Consider the following 17,099-nt stretch of genomic DNA (forward strand, 5'->3'; position numbering starts at 1 on the left):
ATAGGGAAACTTGAGGATTCTCATTTTGTTGAACAGCTGCTGATCAAGGCTTCTTGAATTGGAAACCTGATTTTTTTTTTAAAGGGAAAAAAAAAAAAAAAGGTGTGTTTTCAATATAGTAGGTAGTGTAAGTGATGTCTCTAAAATTCCATGACTCAGTATCTCCCACTGCTGCTGCTTGTGGTAGAACCATGTTGTCAGTTAGGGAAACATCCAGTGAGTTCTTCTTTGTACTAAGGTGGTTTAAATCTTTGTTGGGGACATGGACAGTGCAATTGAGTGCACCCTCAGCAAGTTTACAGATGACACCAAGCTGAGTGCTATGGTTGATACCCTAGAGGGAAGGGATGCCATCTGGAGGGACTTTGACAGGCTAGACAGGTGGGCCCCTGCAAACCTTATGCAGTTCAACAAGGCCAGGTGCAAGGTCCTGCATGTGGGTCAGGGCAATCCCAAACCATGTATACAGGCTGGGCAGTGAGTGCATTGAGAGCAGCCCTGTGGAGAAAGACTTGGAGGTATTGGTGGATGACAAACTGAACATAAGCTGGCAATGCGCGCTTGCAGCCCAGAAAGTCAGTCATGTCGTGGGCTGCATCAAAAGAAGGGGTAATAGGTCAAGATTCTCCCCTTCTGCTCTGCTCTGGTGAGACCTGGAGTACTGTGTTCAGCCCTGGGGCTCCCAGCGTAAGACAGACGTCGACCTGCTCAAGCAGGTCTAGAGGAGGGCCATGAAGATGATCAGAGGGCTGGAGCACCTCTGCTATGAGGACAAGCTGAAAGAATTGGAATTGTTAAGCCTGAAGAAGAGAAGGCTCTGGGGAGAACTTACTGCAGCATTCCAGTACTTAGAGGGGCCTACAGGAAAGATGGGGAGGGATTCTTTATCAGGGAGTATAGTGACAGGATGGGGGGTAACAGTTTTAAACTGAGTAAGAGTAGATTTTTTATTAGACACAAGAAAGAAATGTTTTATGGTGAGGGTGGTGAGGCACTGGCACAGGTTGCCCAGAGCAGCTGTGGATGCCCCATCCCTGGCGGTGTTCAAGGCCAGGCTGGATGGGGCTTTGAGCAACCTGGTGTAGTGGAAGGTGTCCCTGCCGGTGGTGGAGGAGTTGGAACTAGACAATCTTTAGGGTTCCTTCAGACCCAAACCGTTCTGTGGTTCTATGAAATCTAGAAATGCTTTTTCAAGTGCTTGGCCAATTTGAAGCAAGGCCTGTTGCAGCTAGGGTGAGAGCCAAAGCTGCTGCTTGTAGTATACAATAGAGACTGAGAATTCTCAACAGTTCAGTAGAGCAAAAACTGAATATTTCTGCACACCAGCCATTTCAGATGGATTAAGATATTTAGCATCTACCGCTGGGGTAAATGATCATTTATTCCTGTGATTTCCATCATGAGTTTATATATGCACATACATGCATGTTCAGGTGGGTGGGTGGGTGTCTATATTGTTGCAAGATAAGCAAAGGAAGTGTTTCAGCCTTTCTAGGCTTGGCTGATTTTTAATTTCTTCATTTACCATGGTTACTATAAGATTAGTGTTGCATCATGGTGAAGATAATCCTGGTTCCAGAAAGCTTATGTCTTAAGATAATTGAAAACAGAAGATGGGATATACAGGTAACATATAGTAGGAGTAATTCCATCTGCAAATTCTTCCATGTGGATACAGGACATGTCTCTGTGTAAATATCTAGATAGTAGTAATTCTTTTGAAGTATTGTTGGGAAAACAGAATAGGTTCTCTAAACAAAAATTGATTTTGCATTATGCACACACACACACCCATACGCACACAGAAATACCCTGGGAAAATAACTGAAAGAAGAAGAAAGTAATTGAATTTTAGGGTGACGGTTCTGAGGATATTATGTCGTTATATGAGTTTTATTAAAAGATGTAGGGGAAAAGACAAATAAGAAAGTGTCAGTTACAGAAGTATTTTTAACTTGCCATTAATAAAAGGGATTCTGGATCTCTTGAACTAAAATGGATTGCAAAAAGTATTTGAAAGCAGCTTTCTGCTCTAAGATTGAAAGTGAACTGGGTACAACATTAAGATTTAATAGTTTAAGTCATGTCAGCTGGAACAGTTTAGAATTTTCCTCTTCAACACTGTAGAAGGCTCAGCAAATAAGTTGATTTCACTTCACCATGGTACTAAATAGGAGAAGACTTTCTCTCCTGAAGCTTGAAATTCTGCTACAGCCTTCATCATATTATATTTAATATTGCGCTGAATGTTGTATTTGCAAACTGGTTTATATTTCCTAATGGTATTCTGCATAATTTGCGTCATCCTTTAAAAGCAAGTATTTCAGAGTTGATAAGCAACCTTAAATAAGTAAAACAAGACATATAAAGGTCTGCTCTGGATTTGAGATTACACCACTCACTTAGGTGACCTTAAACTGACATTAGTAACCACTAACTGAAAAGTTTAAGAAAAATATCTTTTGTTTTTAAATAGTCTGCACACTGAAAGGTATTCTTCAACTGTAGTGTATTTAGTAGCATCAGCATTTAGAGGCAAGATACAGTAGCACACAGTCCAATGTTCTGATTTGAGGTGTTATTTTCATGCTTTTGGTACAGATCAGAATGGATGAATCTAAAACAGAACTAAAAATGTTCTGTTTTAGCAACTGCTGTTGCTTCCACTGTTGAGACAGGAGCGTGAGGAAGTAGGCAGATCTGAATTTTAGTGATTAGCCTGATAAAGAGGCTAGAAAAGCTTTCTGCAGCTCACTTGCTTGTTTAGATGCAGTTAGGTATGTTGGTAATCTAAACATAGAAAAAGGTAGAGGAGAAAGGATGAAAATAGTCCCATAAAATACATACAGATTTTCTCTCACTCACCAGGAACTGAATGTAGAAGGTTCAGGGAAGTGCTGAATCTGATATGTTTTTTTCCTTTTCTTACATTTTTGCAGTTCACAGGCTTGCAAGGGAGAAACAGTAGCAAAATGTAAACTTAAAACAGGCATTCTTCAGGTTCATTGAGGTCTCTCATATGTATCCTCTTAAACTGAAGAGATTCTGTTACTGGGAATCTGGTTTTGACAAGCCCCTACCCAAAATACCGGGGAAATAACTGCAGCTGATGGAAGAGACTTGAAAAAATAAGATCTAGTGAGCACATATTTGCTGGTAATAACTCTTTATCTTTTGATTTCTTAGCAGTAGAAGATAGGAAGTTGTTTATTGGAATGATATCCAAGAAGTGCAATGAAAATGATATCCGAGTGATGTTCTCCCCCTTTGGGCAGATTGAAGAATGCAGGATATTACGGGGCCCAGATGGCCTGAGCCGAGGTAAGCAGGAAGCTTTTCTGACAGTTAAAGGTTCTCCACTGGGTGCTCCCTTTCATAACTCAGGTGCCATTTCAGCTCTTTCTTTGATTCTCCCCGTCCCACTGCCACCAGCATCTTAATTTCTTTATTCATCCCAGTAATTGCAGATGTAGTGAATATGCCTTGGTTCACTTTTGTTCTTTCCCCAGGTTGTGCATTTGTGACTTTTACAACAAGAGCCATGGCACAAACAGCGATCAAAGCAATGCACCAAGCACAAACTATGGAGGTAAAACAAGTTAGTGGGTGTCGGGAGAAGATGTAATTTGTCAGGCAGACACTATGAAGTTTGGAGGACTAGAGAGCAGAGAGGACGAGAAAGTGCAGTGTGTGTTTCTTCACCAATAGTAGTCCTGGACCTTTGTGTTTGTTCCACTCCTGTTATTAGAGCTCAAGATACATACTTCAGAGAAAATAACAAAATACAAAATAGAATTAAAAGCAAATGAGGTTTTGAACCTTTACTGAAATGTTCTGTTTGAATATATATTTGTATGTATGTGTGCGTGCATGTGGGGGGATGGGAATGCTTTTAGTGACTGGGTCTTAATGCAGTATTTCTGTGACTGCTGTGGATAGCAAGTATGTAATTGTTTGAATTGCTGTTTGCAGGGTTGCTCTTCTCCCATTGTGGTAAAATTTGCAGACACGCAGAAGGACAAAGAGCAGAAACGAATTGCTCAGCAACTCCAGCAACAAATGCAACAGATCAGTGCTGCCTCAATATGGGGAAATCTGGCTGGTCTCAACACACTTGGACCCCAATACTTAGCAGTGAGTTTCTGATTTAGCTTCTTTTCATTTCTTCAGGGATTATAGTGTCTGACTGTCTTGTAGTGTTTAATGTACTGGTTTTAGAAGGCTCCTGATAGATAGGAGTAGGGCTTTTAATCCCCATTTGTGGATGAGGAGGCTGAAATTAAGTTAGGTGCTAACAGCTAGTCAGGATACATTTAAGTGAGGATCCCAGCCCCCCAGTAGCTGTAACCCTAATTATTGAAACTTTTTTTTCCTGTCTTCTGTAGAATGACTTTGTACAGGGAAGATTTTCTTCGTATGTTATGGCCTCAGTGTTTATCCATATAAATGTCCTTTTTGTGTCTCTCTGATGACATAGTTCTTGTATTCCTCTTCCATTTTTCCTTTTTCAGCCTCTATTTCTGTTATCCCCTTCCAGTGAAACTTAGAACAGTACTTGGTGCTGTCCAAACAGAAAAGGTGATCAGCTTGGAAGCAACAAGCAGCTGACAGCACACAGTAACAAACAAAACAAAAAAGACCAAATAACAAACTAAAAAAAAAAACAAAACACCCAAAACAAAACCCTACAGAAAATATAGAGAAGCTACTCTCCTTAGCAGAAATGACACAACAGAAGGTAGTCTGCTGTTTGACAGTGATTTTAGTTGATTTTGCTATGTCCCTGAAGGGTGAACTTTTCATAACTGATGTGTTCTGCCTCATGCCAGAGTAGTATGAGAACTGTATTCATGCTACGTAAGGTCTGGGGAATAGAAAAGGAAACTTATATCTCATTTTTGATACGGTGTACTGTTGAAGTGGAGGTATTCCCTCTTTTACTGCTGCTTTAGGTTTGATAGATTGGAATTTTTCGTAACAACACCTATTTAGTGCAGAAAGGAATAGGAAATTCCTTTGAACAGCTTCTGAGCTGAGGCTTGAAGTTTTTCTCATGGCTGCTGTGGTTGAGGAGAGCTGAGGGGGTTCCCTCTCACGGTGCCTCTCTGGTTTTGATATGGCATTGCCATTTTGTCCTTACAGTGTCAACTGTAAAGTGTGGCTTGATGTAGTTTATCCATAGGGGTGATAATCCTGCCTGAGGTGCTTTGAATAGTTCTCTCTCACTACTGATTCTACTGTTTTTGTCTTGATGTATTAGCTATAAACTTCCTTCAGCATTGATTATGTTGACTGAAGAAAGCATTGTGCTGTTGCTTTGGCTGCAATGTGATGCATGGGCGACATGGATTTTCACTATGGTGGTGCTCTGGCTGTGTTGTGTAAGGGGCACTCTCTTTATGCTTTGCTACGATATGGTGCATGGGCAGTGGGAATTCCCTTTGAGACGGCACTCTGGCTGTGGTGTGATGCAGTTTCTCCCAGAAGCAGAGCCAGCCCTCACTCTCACTCTTGTTTTGTTTTTTGGTGTAATGTCTAGCTTTATTTGCAGCTCCTTCAGCAGACAGCAGCTGCGTCTTCTGGGAACCTGAACACATTGAGCAGCCTCCACCCAATGGGAGGTGAGTTTTTTTCCACCAGAAGACAAATTCAGTGCCAAAGAAAAGAGGAGGAGGGTAGAGAAGGTAGCCAAAAGGCTGTAGACACATTAACCTTATTTGAAATAAGTAGTCCCGAGTTTACCCACTTCTTTGGAATCCTGTGCTACAAGTCTGGATGTTCCTTCTTAATCTTAGTTACCCACTGTCCATGAGGTAAGTTGTGATATGCTGATAATCTCCCCTACCTCTGGCATTTAAAATTATCTTCCCTTATGGGTACAGAAAGATGTCTCTGTATGTTTATTTTCATCCAAACAGGTGCATATGTGAAGCATTGTGTTTTCAAGTAAGCACTGATGCATGTATTTTAGTGATAATGGATTCTGAGGTTTCCAGTTTAAAATTCTTTGTTCTAAATACATCAAAATTGAAAATGCAATGTTGTTAAGAATGTGAACTAGCCCTTCATTCAGTTTTTTTTAATTCTTTCATTTGAATTAAGATTAATTGCACCATTACTGTTAAAGAAATACCAGTTTAATAGGTATGAGCCAAATTCCTTGCTGTGGACTGCTAGTCAGAATATTCACAAAGTATAGTAGTACTGGGGCTGCAAATCCCTTTTGTCTTCACAGGGTGGGGAATAATAAAGCATGTTAGTAACTCCATTCACCACATTCTTTAAAACTATAGGTTTTGATACCGAACACTAACCTTTAAAATTGCCTCCTGGATTTATACAGTAGTTCGCAATATTACATACCCTGTTTGTGCAGAGGTTGATCTAAAAGCGTTAAGCGTCTTTGTACATCTGACTTGTGTTGGTACACCCATCAGTAACAATTACAAGCTTTTGCAAAGTGTAATGTTTTCAATTGTAAGAACTTTGATTCATACTTGAGGTTGATTCTAACCTTAGCTCCGTTTATTTTTTTTGTGTTAGACCTTTTCAGAGTTCTTAGATCTAAGACCCTTTTCAAAAGCAATTTTTTGAAAATTAGTTTCACCAATATCCGTTGTGGTGGTGATGTATAATAGATCTTGTTACACACATGATACTGGTTTTCCCCCTCTTGTCTGTTTAAAAACAAATGGTAATAAAGGAGAAAAACAGTGCAGTAGTTGATATTGTTACTGCAGTAAGGACTGGGGAAGGGGTTAACTAGCTGAGGTCGGCTGTGAAGTTTCTAGGGTAATTCTGTCTTCACTATTTACAAAAAACACCTGAAAAATTGGTAACTCAGATGTATAAATAGCATGTTGCATGGTGTTTTGAAAGAATTATTCCAAGTCTGTGATTCCTCACAGAAAGTGTTTTAGTTTCAAAGCCCTGTTAATATCTCAGCTGATGGCTGTTCTTGAAATTCATGGAAAGAAAAATTAAGCAGGTAATTGGATCCCAAACTATATCAGACTTTGTAGACAAAATTTAATCTTGACCCTGTTTGGGAGCAGATGGGAAAACAATGTGATGACAAGAGGACAGGTGCAGTTGGCACATGCCAAACTGCTTCAGAAAGGAAGCAAGCTGCTCTGTTCCTCACTAGCTCTAACACTTGCACTTTTAACCCTCTGTAGCACAATAAAAACAAAAAATACAACTTTTGGTTTAAACTTCATGCTTTTATGTTAGTAAATAAAGGCAGAATCTTCTTGTTTCAGGCACTAAATATGATTAGGGAAACAGATCCCGTTACAAAGAGAAAACAACTGGAAAAGATTAAAAAAAAAAGTGTACTATACTAAAGGTGGTAGAAGTTTTTTAGAAAATAGTTTATACTGCATTGTCACTTACATTCTTATGTTGTCTGTTTACATACTTAAATTATGAACCTGAGATTTTAATTATTTGAGAAGTGTGCTTTGTCACAAAGTACTTACTGAGCATCCAAAAGATGAGGTGCCATGTCTGCCTAGGATGTTTCAATGCTGTTATACGAATGGTGATCAATTGAATTTTGGTTTTAATTTTGTAGGGAAGAATTAGTATGGATTTTCTGAAGTCAGATGAAAAGAGGAAGAATTTTTAGAATAAGCAAAGGTGGAGACAAGAAAGGGAATTAAGGGAGAAGGGAAGAGAGGCAGAATTGGAGGAATGGAGCTAGCCTACCAAAGGATGGCTAAAATACAGAATTCAGAAGACCAATACCAATGATAATACCGTGGCAGGAGAAGTGGGCAAACTACAGGGTCAGTACTGACCAAATGGTTTCATTTAAACATTGTGACTCAAAATTAAGGTGAGTCAGATGAGTAAATTGACCAGTAAAACTTTGTCCACACAAGGATACCTTCCTCCCCCTCCAGTATTCCTGGCTTCTTACCCAAACATTCCTAATATTTCCCATTTTCCTTACCAGTTCTGTTTGACCACCTGACTAGCCTACACATACACTGGGTGATCTTGTGGTCAGGAGTTGCCAGTTAACATTGTCTCGTAATTGCCTGTTGCTTGTTGGCTGCCAAGGGGACCAAACGGAATGTGCTGATACTCAGCTGATGGTGGGTTAAAGATGTGACTTTGTGGCCACTGTGGTATGTAGGCCTTCTTGAAAGAGTTCTGCAGTTATTGCTGTTCCCATACAAAGACAATGAAAGGGACATGAAAGGAAATTAAGTTATTGGCCTGGTGTTGAGACAAGCTCTGTAGCAGATGAGCTGTCACACCCTGGCTCGACTCTCAGTTAAAGCTGCTATGCTTTTGTGACTGGAGAGAACACTGCTTGAAAATTTTTGTACTCTGGACTCTACATCTGGGATCATGACTACCTGATCTTTTACTGAAACTCATCTATCTGAGCAAAGAAAAACTTCTTTTTTTTTCGTTACAACAAGGAATCACAGTATAGAAAAGATCAGTAACTAATATTAAGCCTGTTGGTTTTAAGCTCCTTCCTATTACTCACTTGTGATGTGCTGAAGTTGCTGGTTCTGTTAAGCTCGGGTGATGGTGACTATTACAGGAGAAACTCTGTGCATTCTTCAATGTGTTGCAGGACTGAATGCGATGCAATTACAGAACCTGGCTGCATTAGCAGCTGCGGCCAGCGCAGCTCAGAACACACCGAGTGGTACTGCTGCGCTCACTTCCTCCAGCAGTCCCCTGAGTGTGCTCACCAGCTCAGGTAAGAGACTGCCTATGCTGTAGTGGGTTATGACATGGGTTGCCTTAGGGGTCATTTCAGGATAGGTGCCACCTGTTTTGTCTGTCCCTTTTTGTCACTTTGATGTTGATTCTTTAATAATCAGTTTTACTGGTAGATCCACTGGCCTTTCTTTAGGGTAAGCATCTTTGCCATCAGCAAAGGCTTTTTTGCCTGCTGTGTTCCTACTTCCAAATAGTCAGATTAATTCCGAGTAACAAGAATTTTTGAGGTCGTCATGAAACAGAAAGGTAGGCGACCTCTTTCCAGTCATGTTATTACAATTAAACAATGCTTGCTTGGTTTATCTGTGGTTTTAGGCAGGTACTGTGGCAAATGTACCCTGTTCCCCTGGACGTGGAGGTAGAAGATGCCTTAAGCATGAAGTAATGCATTCTGTACTCTAGAACAGTGTAGTTTATATTCCTCTAGCATTAATGAAGACAGAGATACTCTAACAACCTCATAGATGTAGAATAAACAGACCCTTAGCACATTTATTGGGAAGTGGTTGGTTGTCTAGAACTGAATGTCTGAGTTGCACAGAAAAATCAGTGTCTTGCTCTCTGGAGGAGGGCAGCAGGGGAGTTGTTTGTGGGTGGCTTTGGTTTTGTGGGTTTGGGGGTTTGGGTTGTTTGGGTTTGGGTTTTTTTTTTTCACTTTAGGGTCTGTATATTACCCAGAGAGGCTAAAATGTCCAAGTAGTGTTCTTTTGCTGCCTTATTGTTAAATGTGACCATTAAATGCAACAAATAAGAAAACAAAAATAAATTAAATTGTGCTTACATCAGACATGCTCAGTTTTTACCACAAATGAGGATCACTATCCTACTCAGTTATTTGTATCCTATTTTCATTTATTTCTAAATCCTGACATGGGAAGAGAGACGCTATATTTTCAGGGTGTTAGTTTTCCAGCACCTGTGGCGTGGCATGTGGGTTTGACTTTGTTTTTTCTGTTTGTCATGAAAAACCAAATTCCATATCCAATTTTGAAATCCAGCCTACAAGGCTGACATCTTCACATGTGATTGTGAGAGACCAAAGGGGGTTGGGGAGTGTTTGAAATTTCCACAGGTAGCTTTTTTTATTGTGTAGGAGGACCAAGGAGCTGGACTAAGAGATCGTAAAGAGATTACAAGGAAAAGCTGTTTAGAAAACCTTATGTCACATGATCAGGAGTTAAACCATGAGTGCTTTGCAGAGTTTTCTACTTAGAGAAATCCCCAAGAAAGAATCCAGTTCAAAAAGTGTTCTGTTGCTGGACAGGTTTGCTTTTTTTACATAAAAACTGTGGTCAGCAATTCATGAAGATTAACATTTCAAAATTTATCTTGAGTCCCAGCTATGGTATCCTATAATGTAAAAAAAACACCAAAAAACAAAACAAACAACCCAACACACAACACCCAAAAGAAAAAAAAAAATAACCAAAGCCAGAGTTGAAGCTATAGAAGATCTGCATTTATAACCCACTAATGCTTCTTCATCATAGGGGAAACATGAAGGTGAATGTATCTGAGAGCTTCTCCCATATTTCCTCATGCAGTAGCAGAGCTGGAATTGTCCGGTTACAATTTGCTGTGACTGGCATTTAGAATTAAGATATCCTTGTTGGTGCTCTCATCTACTGACAGGAGCAAGTTTGTTTTCTGATTTGTTGAGGTGGGGAAAGGGACTGGCAGGTTGTGAAGTTCAAATGCCAGATGTGCTAGAAAAGGCAGAGACAGCCTCTTCTCAGGAGTGTACATGAAAGCACAAGGGCAATGGGCACAAGTTGCAACAAAGAAAATTCTGACTGGATATGAAAGAAAAATAAAATTAATGGTACGAGTAATTAAGCTGAGGAGCCCTGGTGCCAGAGGTGCTGTGGAATCTGCCATCATTTCAGAGATTGAGAATGCAACTAGAAAGGACCCTGAAGAGGCTGACCTAACTCAGAGGTTAGACCAGCTGGGAGAAGACCACTAGACTAGATGATCCACACAGGTCCCTTTCAACTGAAGTTCTGCTGCTATTGTGTGATTCTTTAGGACTGGTTTCCCTTCTGTGTTTTTTGGCTGTTCCACAGCACTCTGCAGGTTACTTTTGCCTTGATGAGAGGCGTATCTCGGGACTCTGTTCTGCTATGATCAGTGCTGGTGGAGGGGCTTACAGGGTGGTAAGCGTAGTTCATTTTTAATTATCTTCTGTGCTGAATCCAGACAGCTTTCTGATTGCCAGTCATACTAATAAATGATTATGTGTCAACAATCAAGTAATCATGATGGGTTATTTGAATTAATATCCTATACAGAGGTATCAGTTCACTTTTCACAGGCTTATAACATGAAGCAGTCACTATTGTATTGCTCTTTAAATTTAATTTCAAGTATAATTTTAAAAGAGTAGTGATTAGCTCTGTTCAAAAGAAATAAGTTCTGGAGGATATGTGGTCTGTACATAGTAACTAACATCAAACTGAAATGGTTTCAGTGCTTTTCATCAGATATGTGAATGTTTTACCTTTTAAAACCATACTTAAATTGTGGGAAGGGGAAGCCTCATTGTGAACAGACAGCATTCAGTCTCATGATACTTCCTGTAATTATACAGTTTAACTCTTTAAACTAGCTATTATAAAAGCAAACTTGAAATTCTCTTTTGATTAATACTTACGTGTGCGTTCACATAGAAGGCTATTGGACTTCACACATTCAGAGCATCCCTCCGGAACCATACCTAGACCTTGAAAAAGCTCAGTATATAGCTGTTCCATACCGGGTGTTAGTAAATGCCTTCCTTGTCTGTGGGACATATGGCAACATCTACTGTGATAACCTCTTAAACCGAACTGCAGATGAGATGACTACCGGCTTGACTTCTATCCATCTGTCGTCCAAATGTTCACCTGATGCTTATTTGGACATCTCTCCCAGATTGTCCTCAAACTGCATAGTTGGCAAAAAAATCCAGACAGTCATTATGTGTAGTTACTTTTTTTTATTTTCTTTCATCTGCACTGATATATTTTGTGTTTGGGGAACTGGGAAGTCCACCCTGCAGTCTGTGAAGTACGGATAGGTTGCATGTCAGAATGGTTGAGCTCAGAGGTGGTGGCGAGTGTATTGTTTTGTTGTCTTCCTACTCGCTTCAGGTGATTTTTTGAGATACTTCCAAACAGTATTGTGTATTTTAATGTAGAATAGGATGGAGTAAAACCTTCAACCTTGCAATAAAGCAACTGTTCTTTGGAACTGAACAGACCTCTGCTGTATCCACCTATAGGTAATTCATGTTACAGAGACCATGGCCTTAAACTCATTTAAACAGCTAGCTTGTGAAAAGGACGTTCAAGAAAATACTACAGAAGTATCTCAGGATTGGAGTGTCTTGTCTGCCATCTTTTTCGCTCGAACATCAATAAAGAGTTGTCTGCTCCATAGCAAAATAGAATGGTTGCCAAAGCTGATGTATGTTTCCATTTCTCATCCTTTCAAAGGCAAGCATCAAAGGTCCAGCAAAGACTAGATAACTTTCCTGGCTTTAGTGTGTCCAGCAAAATTGTTTTCAGAGAGATCATAGTCTTTCTTCATTTGCTGGAACTAAGTCTCGTACAGTTCAGTCACATTCGTTGCCTGAATTTTAGTGCTCTTTAGCTCATTGCTTGGATGCTAGTTGAGTGAATTAGAACAGAATTACTGTTCCCTCAGTTTACCTGGTAATTGATGTCTAAATTTCATTATTTTTCATAGCTATTCTTCACTATGTATTCAGTTTTCTGAAAACCTTTTCAAGTAACTCTTAGAGTTAGCCTTTTTGACTAGATACAACTTAGAAGATAGATCTAAGAAAACATAACCTCAATAGCAAGCGGAAAAAAACCAACCACCCACCCAAACCAGCAAGAAACAATGTTAAGAATGAGGGATGGAGTAATGAACATGTATAAAGCTATGTTGGTTTTCTGTCCCCATTACTGTGTGCCATTTTCTGAATCTAAAATAATACACGTAAAAAAACCAGAAGAACAGAAGGGATGACTAGAACTGTGGAACACCTTCCCTATTTAGGAGCAGTGAGGGAGCCTGAAAAATAGAAGACTGACATTGGAGGAGGATATGATTGAAGTCTACAAATGTATTAGTGTTGTGATGAAGATGAATGGGGAAAGACCAGTCCTTAGATATTCTGCAAGGATTACAGAATATCAGGTGAAGTTGTCAGCTGACAGTTCAAAAATAACAGCTATTTTTTTGTATAGTGCATGATTAAATTGTAGAACTCATGCCTTAGAACATAGTAGAGTCAAACAATTTGGTGTTACTGAAATTAACGAATGAAAATCATAACTTTAATAGAGACCTTTCCCTTGGCTGAAACAATCCTAGATTTGCAAATTGTTGTACTGAGACAGATATATAGATATAGATATATATAAAATATACCTAGGAAGTATTCCTTTGTAATTGCCCTGTGTTTCTGCTCTGCTGTCACTATCTGCCTTTAGTCGTCGTCAGAAATGGAGTGCTGACTTGGTACAGTAATTCCTATATACATATGATAAAACAAACCAAACAATGTTAAATTTTCTTGGTGTCTTCAGTACTAAAGCATTCCTTGTTTTGCTTAGAGATTTCTGATAAAGTCAGCTAAACTAAAATAACTGTGTGCAGCTTTTTTAGTGGTTTAAATTAATTTCTTTAAAATCACCACTTTTTTTTAAAGTAGGGAAGGCATCCATTCTCTCTTTTACTTTGCTTTCTAGCATTGGCTTCATTCTTTTTTTCCCATACCACTACTATTTTGTTGTGGGTTGTGGTTTGGTGTGTTTGGGGGTTTTTTTTAATGGTGTTCTCATCTGTCAAATGTGTCTTTTTGTATTATGCAGGTTAGCAATGAAGCATTGCAGAAACAAGTGGTATTCTCAAATTGAGGCAGCTGTATCATTTCTGAGCACTGGATTTTATTCAGCTAGCTGTGCTATTTTTTTCTGCGAACTTGAGGGTTATACTGTAACTTGTTCTCTATATTTTTCCAACATTTCATATGCTGCTGATTATAAGATGGAAAGTGTCTCCTATTCTTCATAGTAAGCATCTTAAAATGTAGTTTGGGGCATTGTCTTTCAATTTCTGACTTAAGAGAGTTTATCTAGAACTTTTCATAGACGAGATTTGTCATTTCCTCTGTCGGTACAAAAACTAAACAGTGATACGAAGTACAGCTCCCTGGGTTCGCTTGCAGCTTTTGTTAGGTGCAGCTGCTTTGGTTAGGACTCGTTAAGTAAGTTTGCTGTGTTCCATTTAAATAGCTACCATACTCTGCTCCAGCAGAGACTTTGTAGCACATATAGGAAGTGGTGAATATGTAGTGTGTGTGAATCTACTTGAAAGATGCTAACAGTTCTTTTCGAAGTTGTAATCGATGTAGACAGCATAACTGAGAATCACAGAAACACGAAGGGAACTGAAAATGCCTGAATTTCAGTTCTTCTGTTACCCGCCTGGTCAGGCAAATAAATTCCTCTTGAAAGAAGACTACAGCATGCCTCCACAGCACCAGTCTTCAGTATCTTTTAATTTATAGAAGCTGTAAATATTTTCCTGTGCATCTTGTGCAGTAGGTTTAAACTTAACTGGGTTAATAGCAATATACATAGCTTTTCATATTTACCTTTTTCGGTTTTCTAAGTAGTCCACAAACCTGTAAGGAAGACCACTGCTATGTAAAATACTATTCTTTTCTTATTTTATCATGTCCATAATCTTTGTAGATGTCCTTAATTTGAACTTCTGTTTCTTTTGACGCACCAGCTTGGCAAGCTTTTTTTCTCATGGTTTTGATGTCTATTTCTGTAGAACTAACTCTGCCTGTTGTAGAATTTGGCATGTTGTATAAGCTGCTAGGTACTGTATCTGTAAACCTCTCTTCCTGAGTAAACGTTAGTTAAAGATATTGATGGCACAGTCAATGGGATAGACGGTGTGTTTTGGACGTACATTTCAAGTCTTCTCTTGGCCCTAGCCCCAGCTGCTGCCGCAGGATCTTGAAATGGAAGATTATTTCATGTGTCAGAATAATCTGAGCATCTGCTGTTCCTGATCTGGCAGTATAGGAAAACCATATGTTTGGTTTGACTGGAGCTTTCTTTAATGTCCCTAGTATCTATGTTTCAGGTCTTTTTCACCTTTTGTGGTGTTTCAAGGATAGGTGTTAATACATAGCAAGTGATTTCTACTTTAGTCAGCAGGAAACGGGCATTGCTGCTGGTCACCTTATGTTGAGGTACAAAGTTCAGCTGACATTCCTGTATTGTCTCAATCCTTAGGTGTCTTGCAGTTAATGAAATTGTAATTTCTACAAAAGATGGGTGTTATGGTGAAGTAGAATTTTTTAAAAAATGTAGGAAGGCATTAGAAGATACATAAGTAGTACGATCAGTCAAATTGTGTGGGTTTGGGATTCTTTTGTTTTTGACATGAAGTATACCGTTTTGTCGTGATCAGTTCCTTACTAGCATTTTCTACAGAAATAACTTAATGAAGAATTTGAATTATCAGGACCAAAAAAATACTGAAGTTTAATTATCTTATTTTAATAGCAGGTTCCTCACCTAGCTCCAGTAGCAGCTCCTCTGTTAATCCAATGGCTTCTCTTGGAGCACTGCAGACACTGGCAGGGGCTACAGCAGGCCTCAATGTTAGCTCTTTAGCAGGTAAGCTACGTGTTGTGGTGGGTTGGGGGAATAGCTGATTATCATTTCTGAGGCTGTGCTGTTTCTGTAGGGGTTTCTTTCTGCTCCCTGCTTTTTGTAATAGTGAAGAGTTTTTGAAAGATAATTGGTCTGGCTCAGTGGAAGTACTCAGTCATCTTTATTTCCTCTTTGTTATACAGGAATGGCAGCCTTAAATGGAGGACTTGGCAGTGGTGGTCTTTCAAATGGGACAGGTAGCACAATGGAAGCCCTCACGCAGGCTTATTCTGGAATCCAGCAATATGCTGCTGCTGCATTGCCTACGCTCTATAACCAGAGTCTCTTAACACAGCAGAGTATTGGTGCAGCAGGAAGTCAAAAAGAAGGTAGGCAGAAAGTTGTAGAAACAACCTGAGGGTTTTTTTTTTTTTTTTCAAAAGGGCAGGTTCAGCCCTTGCAGCTACCTTACCTGCAGAGCTTTTATTTGGCAGCGTTCTTACGAATGAAGTTACAGAACATGAAGAAGAAAAACCTATGAGGTCTCTCTGTTAAGGGCTGTCCAAAATAGTTTTTATACGGGAGGTTTCTCCCAGGCCTTGTCTAGTTTTAAATAATTAGTAATCGTACTCTTCCATTTTCTTAGGGGACAGGAGAGTTTGAGTCTGCAGCCTGATACATCCCACTGTCAGAGAATCAGTTGTGGCTTTGTTAATTTTGTTTTCTTGGTCCTCCGCCTCTTCCCACAGGCAGTTAATGCCAATCTCTTCACTCTTCAGATTCAGAATCAATTTAACATGTGAAGTAAAGAATGTAGGAATAAGTTTTCAGCAGACTGTAGGATGTTTAGATGTCAGATGAAAAGTAATGCGATTACTTACTTGTATTTTGTATTGAGATTTACTGAGTTTCTTTGGGTTGCAAGCTTTGCATAGCCATTTTTACTTTAGTCAGCATCTGGGGCACAAACTTACTGTTCAGTTTTCATTACATCAAAGATCTGTGAACCAGTTTTGGCACAATGTGGAAATTACAAGCAAAAATGGTGAGAAAGAGCTAGAATTATTTGAATGATCAATCCCATCAAAGGGTCATGCTCATTTATTCTGGAATCAGGTACTCTACAGAAGTACAAACAGCAGTTTCATTGTTTTATCTAGAAAATTTGGCTTGAATGGCTCTTCCACACTTTTTTTTTTTGTAAAGTGGGTGTATGTTATCCATGCTCTTTCTGAATTTATATTCCCGCTTGTTGTTTGAAGGTCCAGAGGGAGCCAATCTGTTTATCTACCATCTCCCCCAGGAGTTTGGGGATCAGGATCTGCTGCAGATGTTCATGCCATTTGGAAATGTTGTCTCTGCCAAGGTTTTCATTGACAAGCAGACCAATCTGAGCAAGTGTTTTGGTACGTTGAGTCTAATCATTTTACCTGTAGCAAGGTGACTTCTTCAGAGTAATGTCTTTTTCAGTATATTCTCTAGTCTAGCTTTTAAGTCAACTAGTGACTTTTTCTCTATATTTCTAAAAAATAAACAAATCAGTCCGAACTCTTCTAGCACTGACCTGCATTTTCCTGATTTTCATTGTGACTTTTTGCTTCTCCTGATTTCATATTGTTATGCCTCATTATATTGTTTTGGCCCTGGATAATTCACTACGATTTGTGTTTGCAGACTGTAATC

The 17,099-nt window shown here is 39.3% G+C and overlaps 1 protein-coding gene across 24 annotated transcripts in view; it reads left to right on the forward strand.

The window, feature by feature from the left end:
- The window catches only part of CELF1 (CUGBP Elav-like family member 1), a 63,666-nt gene that overhangs the window by 34,455 nt on the left and 12,112 nt on the right, over nt 1–17,099 (forward strand). For 15 of the 24 annotated variants that reach the window (XM_080396812.1, XM_080396808.1, XM_080396803.1 and 12 more), the window contains 8 exons: nt 3,187–3,321; nt 3,510–3,589; nt 3,973–4,134; nt 5,540–5,621; nt 8,597–8,725; nt 15,327–15,440; nt 15,620–15,805; nt 16,679–16,822. In XM_080396812.1, the coding sequence (XP_080252938.1) occupies nt 3,187–3,321; nt 3,510–3,589; nt 3,973–4,134; nt 5,540–5,621; nt 8,597–8,725; nt 15,327–15,440; nt 15,620–15,805; nt 16,679–16,822 (1,032 nt within the window). The remainder of the gene's footprint in view (nt 1–3,186; nt 3,322–3,509; nt 3,590–3,972; nt 4,135–5,539; nt 5,622–8,596; nt 8,726–15,326; nt 15,441–15,619; nt 15,806–16,678; nt 16,823–17,099) is intronic. The other 9 variants (XM_080396821.1, XM_080396814.1, XM_080396820.1 and 6 more) reach the window with 7 other exon arrangements.

Source organism: Falco punctatus (assembly GCF_963210335.1).
Source record: "Falco punctatus genome assembly, chromosome: 7".
Taxonomy (NCBI): Eukaryota; Metazoa; Chordata; class Aves; order Falconiformes; family Falconidae; genus Falco; species Falco punctatus.